The sequence below is a fragment of the Cimex lectularius genome, unplaced genomic scaffold (assembly GCF_000648675.2).
Source record: "Cimex lectularius strain Harlan isolate CLEC.00 unplaced genomic scaffold, Clec_2.1 scaffold188, whole genome shotgun sequence".
NCBI lineage: Eukaryota > Metazoa > Arthropoda > Insecta > Hemiptera > Cimicidae > Cimex > Cimex lectularius.
Window position 1 is genome coordinate 786,584 of NW_019392882.1, and position 16,568 is coordinate 803,151.

At 34.2% G+C, this 16,568-nt stretch overlaps 1 protein-coding gene across 6 annotated transcripts in view; it reads left to right on the forward strand.

Moving 5' to 3' along the window:
- The window catches only part of LOC106674369 (protein split ends), a 169,198-nt gene that overhangs the window by 73,144 nt on the left and 79,486 nt on the right, over positions 1–16,568 (forward strand). The window contains exon 1 of one of the 6 annotated variants that reach the window (XM_014407021.2): positions 9,971–10,073. The exons of the other annotated variants lie outside the window; for them this stretch is intronic. Within the exon in view, the coding sequence (XP_014262507.1) occupies positions 10,063–10,073 (11 nt within the window). The 5' untranslated portion in view covers positions 9,971–10,062. Of the gene's footprint in view, positions 1–9,970; positions 10,074–16,568 lie in introns of those variants that run through there. 6 annotated transcript variants of the gene reach the window in all.

The window sequence follows — 16,568 nt, forward strand, 5'->3', positions numbered from 1 at the left end:
CTTAGTTCTTGCAATGGATTTGCACCGCTTGTACAAGTTCGACCATAAGGTAAATTCATTTTGCAACATGATCCCATACCAAGTTAGGCTGATTTCTAGCAGTTTTTTGTTGGTATTGAATTAGATATAAACGTCCATAACATGTAATTTAAAATATATGTTTTGCAAGGATGGTAGCTTTTGTAATCTTTATATTCACATTTGACAAATTGCTGATAAAAGGAAATAAACGAAAAAAGTCGGTCCTTGAACCCGATAAAGAAAGATTTAATGAAATGACGGGATGTTTCTGAATTGCTTTACCGCGGGTTAAGCAATCGTTCAGTTTTTGTGTAGGTTGTCACACCAAAAAAATAAAATAAAATAAAAAAATAATAATTTTAATCTTATCTCCCGTTTACGCTTCAAGATAACCGTTTCCGAAAAGAATTGCATGACCCCTTCCTTTTAAAAGTTATACAAATGTAATTTCCTGGTGCGTATTTCTTGGGAATGTCTATCTATGGTTGCGCTGAAAACCCAATTGTTCATATTACTTTAATTTATGAAACTATGGTTTTGGAGAAGGGCTCCGATCACAATGAACGTGAGGTCGAACTAGAATCCTCTGATATGTCGAAATTGTCAGATTGGTTCGTACAGAAGGATCTTCAAACAGGGCTGACCATTCGTTCGGCCTTTTGTAACCACTACTGAACAAATGTTCAATAAGGAAAAGGACAGCCTTGTTGGTGTTCATCTTAAGTAATGTCAGCGCTGTTAGCATTTAACTCAAAAACTACACAAATTTAAGCAAAGTTTCACTGTACTTTTATACAGCTTAGAAACGTTTTTCCCCGCGATTCATTTATTATCTACCGGGAGCGATTAAAATCGCCCTTGGCAATGGTCAGATAGTTCCGTAAATAAACCGGACTGGCTATTTACCGGTGTACAACAATTAGTTTCAGGATGATGCTTTTTCATCATTTATTTGTTGGTTTTCTTAAACAAAAGATTATTTATAGCTTTTTAATATGAACGCAATATATTTGTACGGGGTCCAAATGTTTTCAGGTTGAATAAAATTTGCAGATCATATTAATAAATTCCAGTTGACAGTACTAGAATTCACATGATAATAAATATAAAAGTATAGAATTGGTATTACATGGGTAGTTTGATTATTTTAAGGATGTAGTTTCGTCGTTGCTGATCATTTTGATATAACTGTCCTCGTGTTTTGGCCTCATCGTACGCGTTTTAGCCGCTCACTTCTTCAGTTCGGTCAGAGATATAAGCTGGTTAAGGAAATGCCAACTTTGGTCTCAGGCGAAATTCGAGTAAATGGAAGTAGTCTGAAGAGGAACCTATAGATGAGTCTGAGTATGCTTGGTGTTTTGGTCTGCCAAAGGAGTTTCAGCTTTCTTCAATGGTTGAAACTTCTCGCATTATCGGACAGGGGGGACATAAGCAAGCTGCAATGTACAATGACCTTTATCGTTAGAATTCCCAAAAACAGGAGTCTAAAGATGAATTTGTTCCTTTGTGATCATGTTGACCTTACTACCCGCGTTGCTTTGATCTACTGTAAGAGTTTCTGTTTCTCGTCATCGTGAGCAGTTAGTCGGTGTAAAACGGAAGATGGCGAGACTGGGGTCTGATAGACCAAAACGGCTAGGAGCAGGCAAAAACGACCTGAAACTACCAAACTACAAATCTATTGTTATAGAAGCTATTGAAGAGGACCAGAACAACCTAAAACCGCAATCATTTGACCGTGAATTCCTTTTATTTTCCTTTTTTTATCTTGAGACCAAAATAGAAATTAATCTTAGGAATTTGCTATTTTTCGTTAACCAAAAAGAAAATTCGTCGATACTAGAGTAACATTTTGTTGTCATTTTCCCTCGATTCGAACCATCATTAGGATGAAGAATGAACCAAATGAACCTGATCATAGAATTATATAGAATAGTTAATTCTCCTGTGCTGTAGTTCTGGTCGGTGCTGCAGTTGCCTATTTGGTAGCAGATTGTGATAGAACTGTGCTAACAGAAGAAAGTAAGATCAAATAGACCGCAAGAAGTCGCATACCCAAAATCATAGGAACGACGTGATATTCCCCGTTGAATTTGCATTCTAAACACCTCGCGGTTGAAAATAAACGGCAAGAAAACTTTTTTTTGAATATGTTTTCATATAAAAATAAGGCATTCGGTTGAATATTGGAAACTATTTCCTTTGGCATCGGGCTTAGAAGGCCCATGCCAATTTTCCGACCCACCCTCTCGCCCTGGGCCCGTGCCAATCTCATTCTCCACTTTCTCTTACAACCATTTTACTATCTTTTTTCTTCTCTCTCCTGTAGAGAAGAAAAACCAATTTGTTAAAACAGATAAATTGTCCATTGTTAGCCACTTTTCGGCGTTGTTCAGTTTTACAAAGTGTTCTCTGGTGGATGAAAGTTTAGCAATCTTAGCGTATTGTACTTTAATATGTGAACATGCTTCATCATATGCTTTGTAGTTAAATTTATAATGTTCACTGAGGAAAAAATTCATAATTTCCTTGTAAAAAACACGCACATAATTGAAGAAAAATTAATTAATTTTGGTGTTAAATTGTCAAAATAAATACAAAGTAATGTTGGAAATAATTATATTATTCAAAAAGGTTTTATTCCACTATTACTTAGTACTTACGATGTTACACATACTAAAACGATGAGGTAGTCAGCATAAAATGGTAGGAAACGACCAAAATACTGCTTATTATCTCGTCTTTAAGACAGTTTTCTGCAAGTTGTCAGGGGTATAAGCAGGGTTAGGCAAGACACTTCTTTTGCGAATTGGAGGGGAAAAAAATTAGTACTTCACAAATCTTTAATTAACACATGAAATTTATAATTTACTTCTTATTAGTAAGAAAATGGCCCCTTCCGAAACGCAAATAAATGTCTGAAGGATTAATTTCACCAATACCACCAACGTTTATTTAATTAATTAAGGTTTGTGAATCCTTGATGGTGATATTTAAGGTTGTATCCCGTTAAATGTGTTATCGTTAAGTGTGTTATCTTCTTACATTAATTTGGCGTGAATTTTCTAAGTTAAATGTTAGCTGAAACCAATAAATTGGGACAAATCAGAAACCAAATCGTGACTTAAAAGAGTAAAATAGCACATTTGCCCACCGTTTAACAGACCGTGCTAATAGTTCCTAAATAGTATACTTGCGTCGGAAATAAAATAGATCATTTCATAAAAATAGATTGTTTCTGTTAATATGTCATTCCTGTTGTTACCAAAAATGTTATGTACGGTTGCTAGCTTATTTTTATGTAATAAGACACCTGATAAATAATTGAACGATTTTTTTAGTATGCTTAGTAAACAAATTGAACCTTAGTAAACAAAAGGTTTTGGAATCTGTTGATACGTGCCTGGTTTATGTTTCGACATTTGCCGAGACCAATTTATAATGATGACCCTCATCAATCACCAATGGGAAACGTCCTTGGTGTTGGTAACAGGCATATAACAAGATCCCAGAGATCCGTGTGGTCAGATCGTCTTACTTCCTCTTGGTCTTGAATAACCCGTATTTGGTGTATTTTTAGAGCAATCGTGTAAAGCAGTGTTAGCGGTATAGCTTCGGTTGTTCGCTCAACCCAGTTTCTTTGCTGGAATGAAAGGACGTAAGTTGAACGACCTCTTGGATTGCCCACGCGCGAGGTTTTCTCGTCAAGAACAATGAGAGCTCTTATATAACTGAAAACGGCGCTTTACCCTAGAAAGAAAATTTCAGAAGATTTTCTGTCCATGGTAAAAATAACGAGACTAAGGCGGTCCGCAATTCCGCATGGCCTTAGTTATCTTTGCTTTTTTAAAACTCCAATCTTCTTTGAAAAGTAATTACAATCCGTTGGGTCATGTATGTTTATAATCGTTGCCTAACGTCCTTCAATTCCACTCGCTTGCTCACTCAACATTATTATTTATTCCTCAATTTCATACTTTGCTTAGGAATTTAAAAAGTTTACTATTTTTATGCACAGATCTATCTTTGCGTCATTACAAGATTCCAAGTTAAAAAAACGCAACACCAGTAATAGTTGTGCTTACACACGACGATATTCAGGAGATTTTTTTTGTTTATTTTGTGTTTGGGGTTTTGTCATGTCTGAAGATTGGACGGTAGTGGAAAAAGGAGAAAGGAGTTCCGTTTAGAATCTGCTGAATTTGAAGAAGAAACAGGCTGATCGAGTAGAAAGTTGGTTTTTTCTCGAAACGTTTCACTAAATAATTGTAATATTCTTTAAATATCACTGGGAGACTGGTCGACATTTGTGGTGACCCACCGATGCCAGGTTCGTTGGGATTTTTCTCAACAAAATCATTAATAATTTATACTTGAAAGCTTTGGTTTTTTTTGTTATAGCATAACTGCGGATAAATTTGAACTTTCTTGCGGAAACTGATTTGTATTGAAATATACTATGATAATTACGTAAATATTAGGGCTATTACATACTAGTAATTCCTCAACTGATCATTCTAATTTTTGTCACAGACTCAATTATTTGGTCGTTTCCCATCATTCTTTTTCCTGTACCATATAACAGGAGGGAATTGATAATTTGCCTCAGCCTGCTTATACCCCTGCAAAATGCCGAAACGCATCTTACAGACGTATTGCGAGAATGGGCAGCAGTTTGTTCATTTCTAATTCAATTTTGACGCGGGAGGAAATATTTATAAGCGGAGAAAGAGGCTTTTTCCTTTCCTCGCCTCGCTTATAACCTTAACGAAATGCCAAAGAGTGTTTTACGTACAAATACAACGAGAAATGACAGTACTTTGGTCGTTTTCGATCATTTTGACCCATTTTTGGCGTTTTGGTATGCTAGACGAATTTCTACTTAAAGCATCGTAAGTTTGGTTTGGGATAAACTGGTTGAGGATAGACTGTTCATGTAAATGGAAGGCGTCGGTACCTTAACCTTACCTCACCCAGATGATAAGCTGCAAAATGCCGAAACGCGTCTTGCAAACGTATACACTGACAATTGGCTGTAGTTTGGTCGTTTCCGATCGTTTTGGTCTGGCTATCTTCGGCGTTTTGCCTGCCGCATTCTCGCATCTTCAGTTTGCTCAAGGAAATAAGCAGGCTGGCGTACAAGACAGCTTTACTGTTCGACTGTGACTAAGGCGAAATTCGCATGCACGTAGTTGACATGTCTCAACCTGCTTATTCTCTGCAAAATGCGGAAACGCCCCTTGCGGACGAATACATTGACAGGTGGGAGTAAGTGATTTGGTCTTTGTTTTATCATTTTCGTCTGACGTATGTGTTTTGGTTTTCGCATTTTTATTAGTCGGTCAGAATTATAAACATGTTGAAGATAGGCCTACAGATCATATGATTTTGACAGAGTCGGTTGCCTTGCTACAACCTTGCAAAATGCTAAAGCACGTCTTACAAACGAATAGGCAGTATAGTGAGGATAGGCAGTATTTTGGTAGTTTCCAGTCACCTATACTATATAGGTTTGTCTGACCATTTAGCCTTCGCGTATTTCTTAATTGGTCCGTTAAGGGTACATAAGTTTGAGTACAGGACTCTACGCCGTATGGTTATGTCATAGTCGAAATTCGCGTGAACAGAAGAGTAAGTGCCTTGCCTCACCCTGCTTATAACCCTGGCGAAATGCCAGCTTGTTACAAAAGATTGCAGCAAGTGCATGGGCAGTTAGGTCGTTTCCGATCATTTTGGGCTGACTGTACTCATTGTTTTCGTCTGACTACATATCGCTGTTCAATGGTTCCTCTGGGTTATAAGCAGTTTTGAACGCAAGAAAACTCTTGCTCGTTTGTTGACACGGGCATAGGAATAGGGCGAGGATAGGCAAACAGGCATTTAAACAATGTTTATAAATCCCAGACCCTTAAGATGATCTAATAAAGATCGAACGTTGGCAGGATAAAGAAAATGTTTTTCTAAACCTACGTCACACCAGACCGCATCTCACGATCTCCAAATAATCAATAATTAACGGTCACTAAATACCACACATTTATAAATAGTATTAGAAGGGAACTAGAAACAGGCATACTATGGGTAGATTTCTGTATAAATGTTCCAAAAAATTAATAGGTTTGTTCATATTTTATGAATTCTTAGCGAATAAATATTTATAATTATGTTTTTATATTAATTGCGCGTAGAAAACGTATGTATGATGAACCCAGCGGTTTCCTGCTGAAGGAAGCGTTTCTCAGGATCCCTTACCTTTCAGTTTTACCACTTTTCTGCGCACTTGATCCCGATTTGTCCATCCTCCTCTATTTATTACATTTCGTGCGATTTTTATTCAGCTTGGATATTTCCATCACGCTAGGGCCAGATGGTATTTCACGTTCCTCTTCTCATTTATTACAACAAATATAATGGGCGGTATTTCATCTGGCGCGAACACAGGCCCACTTTCTCCTCTCCATTCTTGCAATAGCGGTCCGATTGCAAAACTAATTTGTGATTATAAGAAGAACAAGTGGTGATTTGTAGTTCCTAGTATGGTAATCAGTTTGCCCCGTTAAGCGATTTTATATCTCGAATTCTACCCCATTGAAGAAAAAAAACTGTTAGGAGAATATTTTAAACTCTTAATAATAATAAATCGGACTAAAAATTCTTACAAATGGCCCCAAACAAGTTGTGTGTGTAACGGGACTTCATGTGAACTTAGGCCTTACATGTCCATAAATCTAATGGGGGTTCTGTAGACCGTCTACCTGCATTTTTTCGACCTTGGTACTTTAGGTGCCTAAAGGGTGCACTTGTCTATTGCTAAATTGACCCCTTAATTTACAATAGAATGGGCCCTTCGCTCTATTGTGTCTAAACAGCTCCAGGTGATTAATGAATATAATAAAATAAAATAATTTCTAAAGTATAATTATCGAAAATATATCTTCTCGCCCAGAAATTCATAATAATTATTCGGAAATCGTGAGATATGGTCTGATGTGATGTAGGTTTCAGAAAAACATGAAATGGTGTACCTCAAAGAAGCCGACGCCTTATACAAAAATGTCTTTTCTATACCGACTTCCTTCCCCACACCTTCAAAATCTAACGTGTATAAACATAAAACAGCAATATCTCACTGACACTCTCAACACGTCTCGCAAGAATGACACACTTAGGCAGAAAACAAACACTGAGTGAGTAGAAATACTTTGAATATAAAACATATTTTTTTGCATTGTATAAATTCACTTTTTTCCACATCCTACATGTATTTGTTAAATTTAAGCAATGCTTGTAAATCCCAGGCCCTGAAGATGATCTCAATAAAGATCGAAACGTTGGCACGATAAAGAAAATGCTTTCCTAAAACCTACGTCACACTAGACCGCATCTCACGATTTCCGAAAAATCATCGACTAACGGTCACTAGTCACCACATATTCAGAATAATAAGGAGGGAAAATTCAAAAGGTGGGATTGAGATGGGAAGTTAGTGTCCGAGTGGATCGAGGTCACGATAGCTCAAGTGGTAGAGCAGCGGCGTATCTAGCCGAAAATCGTGGGTTCGAATCCCGCTCGTGCCATTGACTTTGTTATCTCAACTAAAAATCTTAATTAATTCAGAATAATATTACATGCAATTTAAATATTAAATTCATACCCTCAGATATCTATGCATTGTGTTCTTTTAGCTCCTAGATGCTCTATGATTGTCCATATCCTAAAACTCAGGGAAAAGCAATAAGTTAAACCTAATAAGTTACCATACGTTAGAAAGATAGGGTAAAGAACTAGAATTCACATTTTAAAGTTGCAACTTTCAAGCCCAACTAGCCAGAATGTACCACAGCGCAGAGTGTTTTAAAGGTGAACTTGAAAAATAGGTGTAGAAAAAAATATTCTCTCCCTGCCAATAGTTTATAACTATTTCCAAAATGAAGCCAAAAACCAATTTCTCGCCCATCAGGTAGGAATTAGATAATCATAAGGTGCTTCACTGGCCTGGTTAGGAGCCAGACATTGGCAATTTCAAGATGAAACAGAAGACGAAATAACCTAATTACTTAAATTTCTAAATAATGTAGCATTTTCCGTGGCATCCCCATATGATCTTGTTGTTAGTTGACAGCAGTAGTTTGTAAGCCACCAGTGACCTCCAGAACTATATTTTACAACTATTTACTTCTTTAATTAATTCTATATAAGGTTTTTTCAACCATTGAACACCTTACTTATCCTGTGCATTTATTTTCCACGCAAATGATCAGTTTGAAATATAACCTTGACTATGATAGCACCATGATGTTAAAAAAATTATGAAATAGTTTACAAAATAGCTCTTCTAGTTTTGTTTTATAATTAGAACTAAATAAAAGTATAACAAATTATTGTTATATTGCGAGAACCAATGTGATTTTCCTTATCCCCTAGTTCTCGACGTCCCCTAAACTATCCATCGAAATTTTGAAGTATTTTAGGAAACGTTTTTAACCAAATTTAATTGCTTTTTAGCATTTAAGACTCTGGGACCAAGACTAGGTTTGACAAAAGTTCTGGTTCTTGTCTATAACATATTTTCACAACTTCGGAAAATTTTTCATCTTTTTCACTCGTGCAGTGAATTCATTAGTTTGAATCGTTTCCACCCTGGCAAATGACTAATTTGCTACATACAGTCTTGCTTTTGAATTGGGACAATAGACAAATTACATTTATTCCATACTGAGACAACAAATGATTTTAATTTTATAAGTGCTTAGGATTCTAGACCAAAGTTTTGGCTCTCATATATCAAAGGTTCCCACTTACTCTACACCTAGCAAATTGTTAACTTTCAATTGTGTAGATAACCACCGTGGTGGCCGATTGGTTAGGGTGTCCGACTTGTATTTGTCACGCTAGCAGCTCTGGATTCGAATCCCAGCAGAGCATATGGCTTTAATTGATAATGGCACGAAAAATGTATTGGTTTGGCCCCTCGTCGGCGACACCCAACGTGTAATTGGACGTAAGTCCTCCTGTAAACAGGTAAGGTCCAAGGGGATAAGTAGGTCTACTTATCACCAGATCGTCACCCAAAGTGTTTCATAGTATAGTCGTAGATGAACGGACGAATGATCTTGTAAGGCCGCAGTGAGCATGAAAGGAATGACGACCGTAGAATCAAGACATGATTCTACTGAGCTTTTAGTCATTATCTATCAAATATCCCATTAAAAAAGTTATTTAGTCTGCACCTTGGAAATTGTTAAAATCTCATGACATTGAAAGAAAATATAGTTAGGTCTTCAAATTATTCGCGACCCCTAATTTGGGAGACTAAAATGTAAGTAAATTCGTTATAATAATTATTTGAGACGTTGCACTTTTAAAAGTGTTAAAATTTCTCGGCAGGATATAAATGTTAGTCAATCGACAATTGATCTGGTTAGGTCGCTATGGATAGGGTGATGTTCGAATCTATTCAAATCAACAGGGACCCATGAATTGAGAACTAAAGTTAATCAAATTTACAATAATTATTAATTACTTTCACGGATTGAGAATTTGTACTTAAGAACGCGCTAAAATTTCATAGTACAGGTCGCAGACATGGTTAATGTAGTAGGTATGGCTTGAAATTCCCTATTAGTATGTACTTCTTGACGTGTCATCTACTATCTTTGAAAAAATTATATCATTCATCTCTATAATTTTTTTTTTTTTAGTTTTAAAAGTTAACCCGTTCCTTAGACAAAAAAGTTGTCTGAGTGATAGGATAAAAGGTTACTGGCCAATCGACAGTATGTGATCAAGCATAATGGATGTCTCTATTAACAGAAATCATGCCAAACGCGGGCAGGAACCACTTATATACAGGGTACCGCGTCGTACACCGTTCCCCCCACAATTTCTCCGAAGTGGTGCCCTCTCACGGATGCCGTTCAAGGGGGGCCGGCTTCGCCTCGGGCGTGCATTTTGCACCAGTGATAACGTGGTCTTGTTACCGGTTGGTGCTATAGCGACGTCCAACGTGATGGGGATTTTTTAAGCTTTTTGGATTAACCAATGATGACAACGTACGTATAAAGTGGAACGACACAAGTGTTTTTTTAATATTTATTTTTAAGATTTTTTTTTTCCTTGGAAATATAAAGGAAAAATCATGGACACGCCTTCGTTTTCATCATAAGTAAATAGGGATTATCTTTATTTTTACTTATCTTTATTAAGTAAATCATTTGTTAAATTATACATTGACGTTTATAAAACTGAAGAGGGGAGAAATACCGAACCATCACAAAGGCTCGCAACTCCCAAGGACCTCCCATTTACAAATACATGATAAGATAAGGCGTAAATTAAGAAAAAAAACTAAGAAAGTATTTCTATCCCACATTTTACATATAGAAGCCGGTGAAACAGCGTGGCCGATTAACGAGGACGCCACGTGGTCGGTTTACCAGCAGGGCATTTTTCCTTCCCAATGACGTGATTTTCCACATAGTGGGTATTTTCTCAAAGATCATGTCCTGGTTTGTCTGTCAATGTCAGCACGTTTCACAAACTCCGAAATCGTCGAATTTCAAAAGAGTTCAATATGTTCAAAGGTATAATATTAGACCTAGGGGTAACTACGACTTTTGGTAGATAAACGTATTGTCGCCTAGTACACTCCGGGTGCTCAAGAGGATCCGAGTGAAATACTTTTATAGATTTGAAGCTGTGGTATGTCAGACATGTAACATCAGATGACTAAATATAAGAATTTTATTCTCCAAAACGCTGCTCAAATCCGACATCTGACGTGGTCGATAATCAAAGCAAGCATTTATTATGTCATAAATATATTGATTAAAACATCCATGATATATTTAAAACGGTGTAACAATTTACTCAAAACGTGGTCACGAGTTTAAAAATAAATTGATACGTGTCAATACATTATTTGTGTCGATATCCGATACGTCTTATCTGCTTGGTTGTACTTCGTAACGTGAAAAAAAGGATTTGAAAGAAATTCGAGAACTGGCACGTACTATTTCATTTTGACCATGGATTTATGTATCTTGCTAGATCTTTTTTCCGGTCAGTTTTTCTTCTAACAGCCTTGAAAATTGTGCTGTTGCTGGTCTGGGGAGTTGCTAGAAGGTTAACACATTAATAACATTTTCCGGAATAATAAAAAACCTAGGTATACATAAAGTTTATCAGCACATCTAAGTTTATCTGGTTGGTACTGTGACAATCTTGTTTTATTTTCTTATATTTGTATGTAATTTTATTCCTTTAAGTCCAGATCATTGGAATACTTAAGAAATACGTAAAATACACCAAAATGTACAATTTAAACAATTCTAAGTGGCTCGTTATAGTTCTAGGTAGGTTAGCTGAACATTTTGTAACAGCTGTTCTGATTTTTCACAAAAATGTACGCCGTTTTTTTTTTATTAAAAATTAGTAATCGTAATTAATAATTTATGAATTCCTGCTTGGTTTTTGCTGAGTAGTCTATTTTATCGATTTCTTGTATTTCTGTATAAAAAGTTTAAGTCTAATTCACTAGTATAATTAAGAAAAAATGGAGGAAACAAAAATTTATAAGTTCAACAAAATTAAATGTTTGTGACTTGACTTGTCTGGGTAGGTTGTCTGAACACATTACATTTTTCTAAGAGAAATTGTGCGGTACGTTTAAAATTAAGTATTTTATTAAAAATTCTGAACCGATTAGGATGTTATAATCAATTTAAAAAAAATCCAGAATAATGAAAACAAACTAAGCTTACAAACGTTTATGAATTCTTGCCTTGTTTCGGCTTAGTGTGCTAATGCTATGGATGATTTTGTTTAAAATGAAATCCTTCTTTTTCTTGTCTTTCTACATACATAGTTTTTTAAATCACTGGTTTAGTTTAAAAAAAAGCGGTGGACAAAAATTTATAAGTTAAACAATGTTCAATGGTTTCTGAACATGGAACATTTTTTAAATATAATTTTTGCGTTGTTTCACAAAATCTCTCGTATTAAAAATTATTAATCGTGTAAGAAGGTTAGATAAATAATAATTTCCGGAATAACAATACTACCTAGGTACAAAAAGTTGTTAAATCCTTGCCTGATTTCCGCTTAGTACGCTTTAGATGATTTAAATGATATTTAAAATTGTGTACCCTTTTTATTTCTTTTTCTTGTACGTATTTGTACATTTGATGGTTTAAGTCTAATCGCTTGGATAGTTAAGAAAAAAGAGGTGTAGCAAACAATGTATAAGATAAATAAAAGTTGAATGTTTGAGACTTGTTTTGTAGCTGAAGATGGCGCATTTTTATCGAATTTTTGCTGTTTTATAAAATTTTCTCTTGTATTAAAAATGATGAATTCTATAATAAAGTTTAAATTATTAATAAATTAACAACAATAAAAAATTAGGTACACAGAAAGTTGAGAAATCATGCCTGGATTCCGGTTAGTGCGCTGCTGATGGTGTTTTTTTTCTTTCAAATTTTGTAGTAATTTTTTTTCTCTTTATTTTGTATTTCTGCATTTATGGTTGCAGTCCAAATCACTGGAATAATTAAAAAAAAAAAAGGCTGGACTAGAGGACAATAATTATTTATAAGTTAAACAAAAGTGAATGTTTGGGGCTTGTCTGGCTGGTAGGCAGGCTGAACGTGACATTTTTATAGAATTTTGGCGATTTCCATAAAATGGTATGTCTCTTTTATTAAAAATTATAAACCTATAAGGTTTGAATTATGAACAATTTCCGGAATAACAAAATAACAAATTATAGACTGATTGGTGATTTACATTCTAAGAGTAATTTCGTTAAAATTGTTGTACTCTTTCATTTTATTTTATTTTGTTTAAATTTACTATTTTACTGAAATTCTTTTAAAAACGGAAATAACGGCTTATACGTTAAACAAAGTTGAATGTTTCGTACGAACAACTAATATGTTTGACTTTTCTTCCAAATATTAAGTTTTAAAAAATCCACCACTTTAATTTCACCCAAGTCTTGATCAGCGTTGATTTGATTCTTATCATTGGGATCTTTGAGACTTTCAATGGAACGTGTTAATCTCGTTGTATCTAGGAGATTTGAAACGTGCCAAATATACCCAGAGGATAAGGGCTGAAATACCTGATACCGAAAACATTGTTAATTGATATGAATAAAAGATAAAATTATCTAATCTTTTGATTAGGAAACATTTTTGATAAGGTCTTTTGTTTGTTTTTTCGGTAGAGTTTGGCGTCTGTGACCCTAATTTTTTCTTCTTGTGCAATACAGAAAAAATACAAAATAAAATAATTTCACTTTAACTGTGTAAAAATGTAATGAAATTAGACATTTTATTGGCATATATTCTCTTGAGACGTATAATATCTAAGAAATAGATTATTATATATGTTTTATCCTTATTTTTCGTTTTTTTAAGTTTTAACATGCATCCTAATTTTCGTCATTTTTACCATAATAATCGACTTATTTTATTTTAATAAACGTTCACTATAATTTATACATATGAACGGAAAAAATGAAGGAAATGAGAAAATTTATATTAAATTTTGTAAATGACATCCAGTATGTTTTTGAATAATTAGAATTACTCCTTAATCAATAGTCAATATTGTCCAGATTTTAGAGAATTCTTTCCGAATGTGCGTGTTAAATAAGCGTAGTTTCTCATTTCATGTTGATAGATAAACGAACATAACAAAGCGTTTTATTTTAGACCGGATACCTTTCCAATGACGTTTTTCCCCTCCTTCTTTTTATACAATACGATTAGATTAATGGAAAACAAATAAATAAATTCATCCCTTACTTGAGGATGTTTACAGCTAGTTTTACAGCGTGGGGCTTTTTCTCTGTCCCCCACTTGTTTTATCAGCTATCCTGCCTTCGCAGCGTATTTCGATCCTTGATTCCTTTCTCAGAAACGCACTTCGCACCAACGCTGGATCAGGAGGATAAATAAAGTAATCCATTCGGCCCCGTCTTCTTCCTCTTTGGCAGGTTGTCTTGCTTTTTCGCCTAATTATAACCGGGTGTGGAGCAAAAATGGCCAAACTCATACATTATTTACAGAATATGACGCACGCTGTCACAGAATATTGGGGAGTATTTTTTGCTGTCTCCTTTCTTTATTTGCAAATTGATACGATTGATTAATTAATCGCAATATTTAAATTGCACAAAACATGAATAAATAAAAATAATCTAAATAAATTGGGTTATTCAATTTTATACTCAACTACAAATATTTTATTAATAAATACAAGGTAGAGAAAGTGGCAATTTATCCTGGCTTCAGTAAATTTTTGAATATTTTCATATAAAAAATAGACAAAAAAATACTATTTTTAACCCTTTATTATTGTTAAGCCTTTTTGTAGGGTGGTCATATTAGAAATATTAGAAAATTCCTTTGATTTTCCATGCAGTATCCATGGTTTTCTCTTTTGCCTGTCTAATTATTATAAACGTAATTGTTAATATATTCTTTTCCTGGGGAAACATATATTTAACGGTTTCTTATGTATTCATAATGTCTGGAGATTAATAACTCCTATTTTCTACAGGGCCCGAATTTTTGTTTGTTCATCATTTCGAGATCGTGAGATGCAGTCTGGTGTTGTAGGTTTAGAAAAAGATTTTCTTTATCGTGCCAACGTTTCGATCTTTATTGAGATCATCTTCAGGGCTGGGATTTACACAACATTGTTCTATTGTACAACTACGTATTCATGTGTTATGTGTGTTTCTACAATTTAAATAATGTTTACAAATCCCAGAGCCTGAAGATGTTTTTCTAAGCCTTATCAGACCGCATTTCACGATTTCTAAATATGTCTTACATAATTATTACCCTTCCTGCAGTTCCAACTTTAATTCTTTGTAGTTCTATAATCCCGAGTAGCTTACTGTATTCTTTTTTTCTATTCCTGCAACTATAGACTAGTTGAGTTGTTTTTTTTATTTATTTCTACAACTAACCTTACAGAATCGACTGGGAAAACAATTTGTACTCAGTAGTCCCAAAATTAGCCTGTCAAATGGTTTTTGTTAAATTAGGCTGTAAAACGTTTTGTTCTATTTCTTTCACTCTCAACATCTAATGATTCTATAAATTAGGTTGAAAGAATATCTATTTAATAGTGCCAACTTTTTAAAAATTAAAATAGGTCTAGTCGGGGGATGTTTATTAAAAAACCCTATGTAAAGCTATTTTCTATTTATGCTAGCTCTATAACTAAATAAACCAAATTAATAACAATTTGTCCTGGAAAAATGGGATACAATTTTTTTTTCTTTTTTTTTTAGTTAGTAAGATTTTTTGTAGTACCAAATCCAAATATGTCTAGTTATTCGTTCTACAATCCAATGTAGCTTATTGTGTTCCTTTTTTATTTATTTCTCCAACTAACCTTACTGAATCGATTGGGAAAAAAATTGTACTCAGTTGTACAGTTGTAATTAGGGAGTCAATTGGTTTTTGTGAAAGTAGGTTGAAAGAATATCTGTTCAATAGTGCCAACTTTTTAAAAATTAAAACACTTCTAATCGGGGGGCTGTTTATTAAAAAAACCCTATGTAAAGCTATTTTCTAGTTATGCTAGCTCTATAACTAAATAAACCAAATTAATAACAATTTGTCCTAAAAAAATGGGACCACATTTAAGAAAATTTTTTTTAGTTAGATTTTTTGTAGTACCAACTCCAAATATGTCTAGTAGGTTGAAAGAATATCTGTTTAATAGTGCCAATTTTTAAAAATCAAAATACGTCTAGTCGGGGGGCTGTTTATTAAAAAACCCTATGTTATGCTATTTTCTATTTATGCTAGCTCTATAACTGAATAAACCTAATTAATAACGATTTGTCCTGGAAAAAAAGAGATAAAATTTTTTTTCTTTTTTTTTAGTTAGATTTTTGTAGTGCCAACTCCAAATATGTCTAGTTGTTCGTTCTACAATCCAGCGTAGCTTATTGTGTTCCTTTTTTATTTATTTCTACAACTAACCTTACTGAATCGATTGGGAAAAAATTGTGCTCAGTTGTACCAAAATTAGCGTATCAAATGGTTTTTGTTAAATTAGCTGTAAAATTTTTTTCGTTTTGGCTTTGTGTGGATCACATCTGCAAAACTGTAAAACTTTGCCAGTTCCAAATCTTAATATGTCTACTTAGAGGGCTGTTTACTCTATGATCTATCATTCCTGTGCAATTTATTTTCTTATATTTCTATTACTCGTATAGATAATTCACCCTGGAAAATCTTCCTGCTTGATAGAGTCAAAATTAGCGTTTCATCAAGTCACTAATTCTATTACCTATTTAGGGCTCATTATACAGTAATTCCTTGTAGATTATGTTGTCCTTTTTATATAATTATAAACTAAATTTAATATAATTTATCCTTGCAAAACATATATTCTTGATAGCGTTCAATTTTACCTTGACAATTTTAATTTTAGATTCTTGAAGTTCCCAAATAAGTTTAGTAGAAGGCCTGCTGATTAAAAACCGTGTCGCTTATAGTGCTCTATTTTTTTGCTCG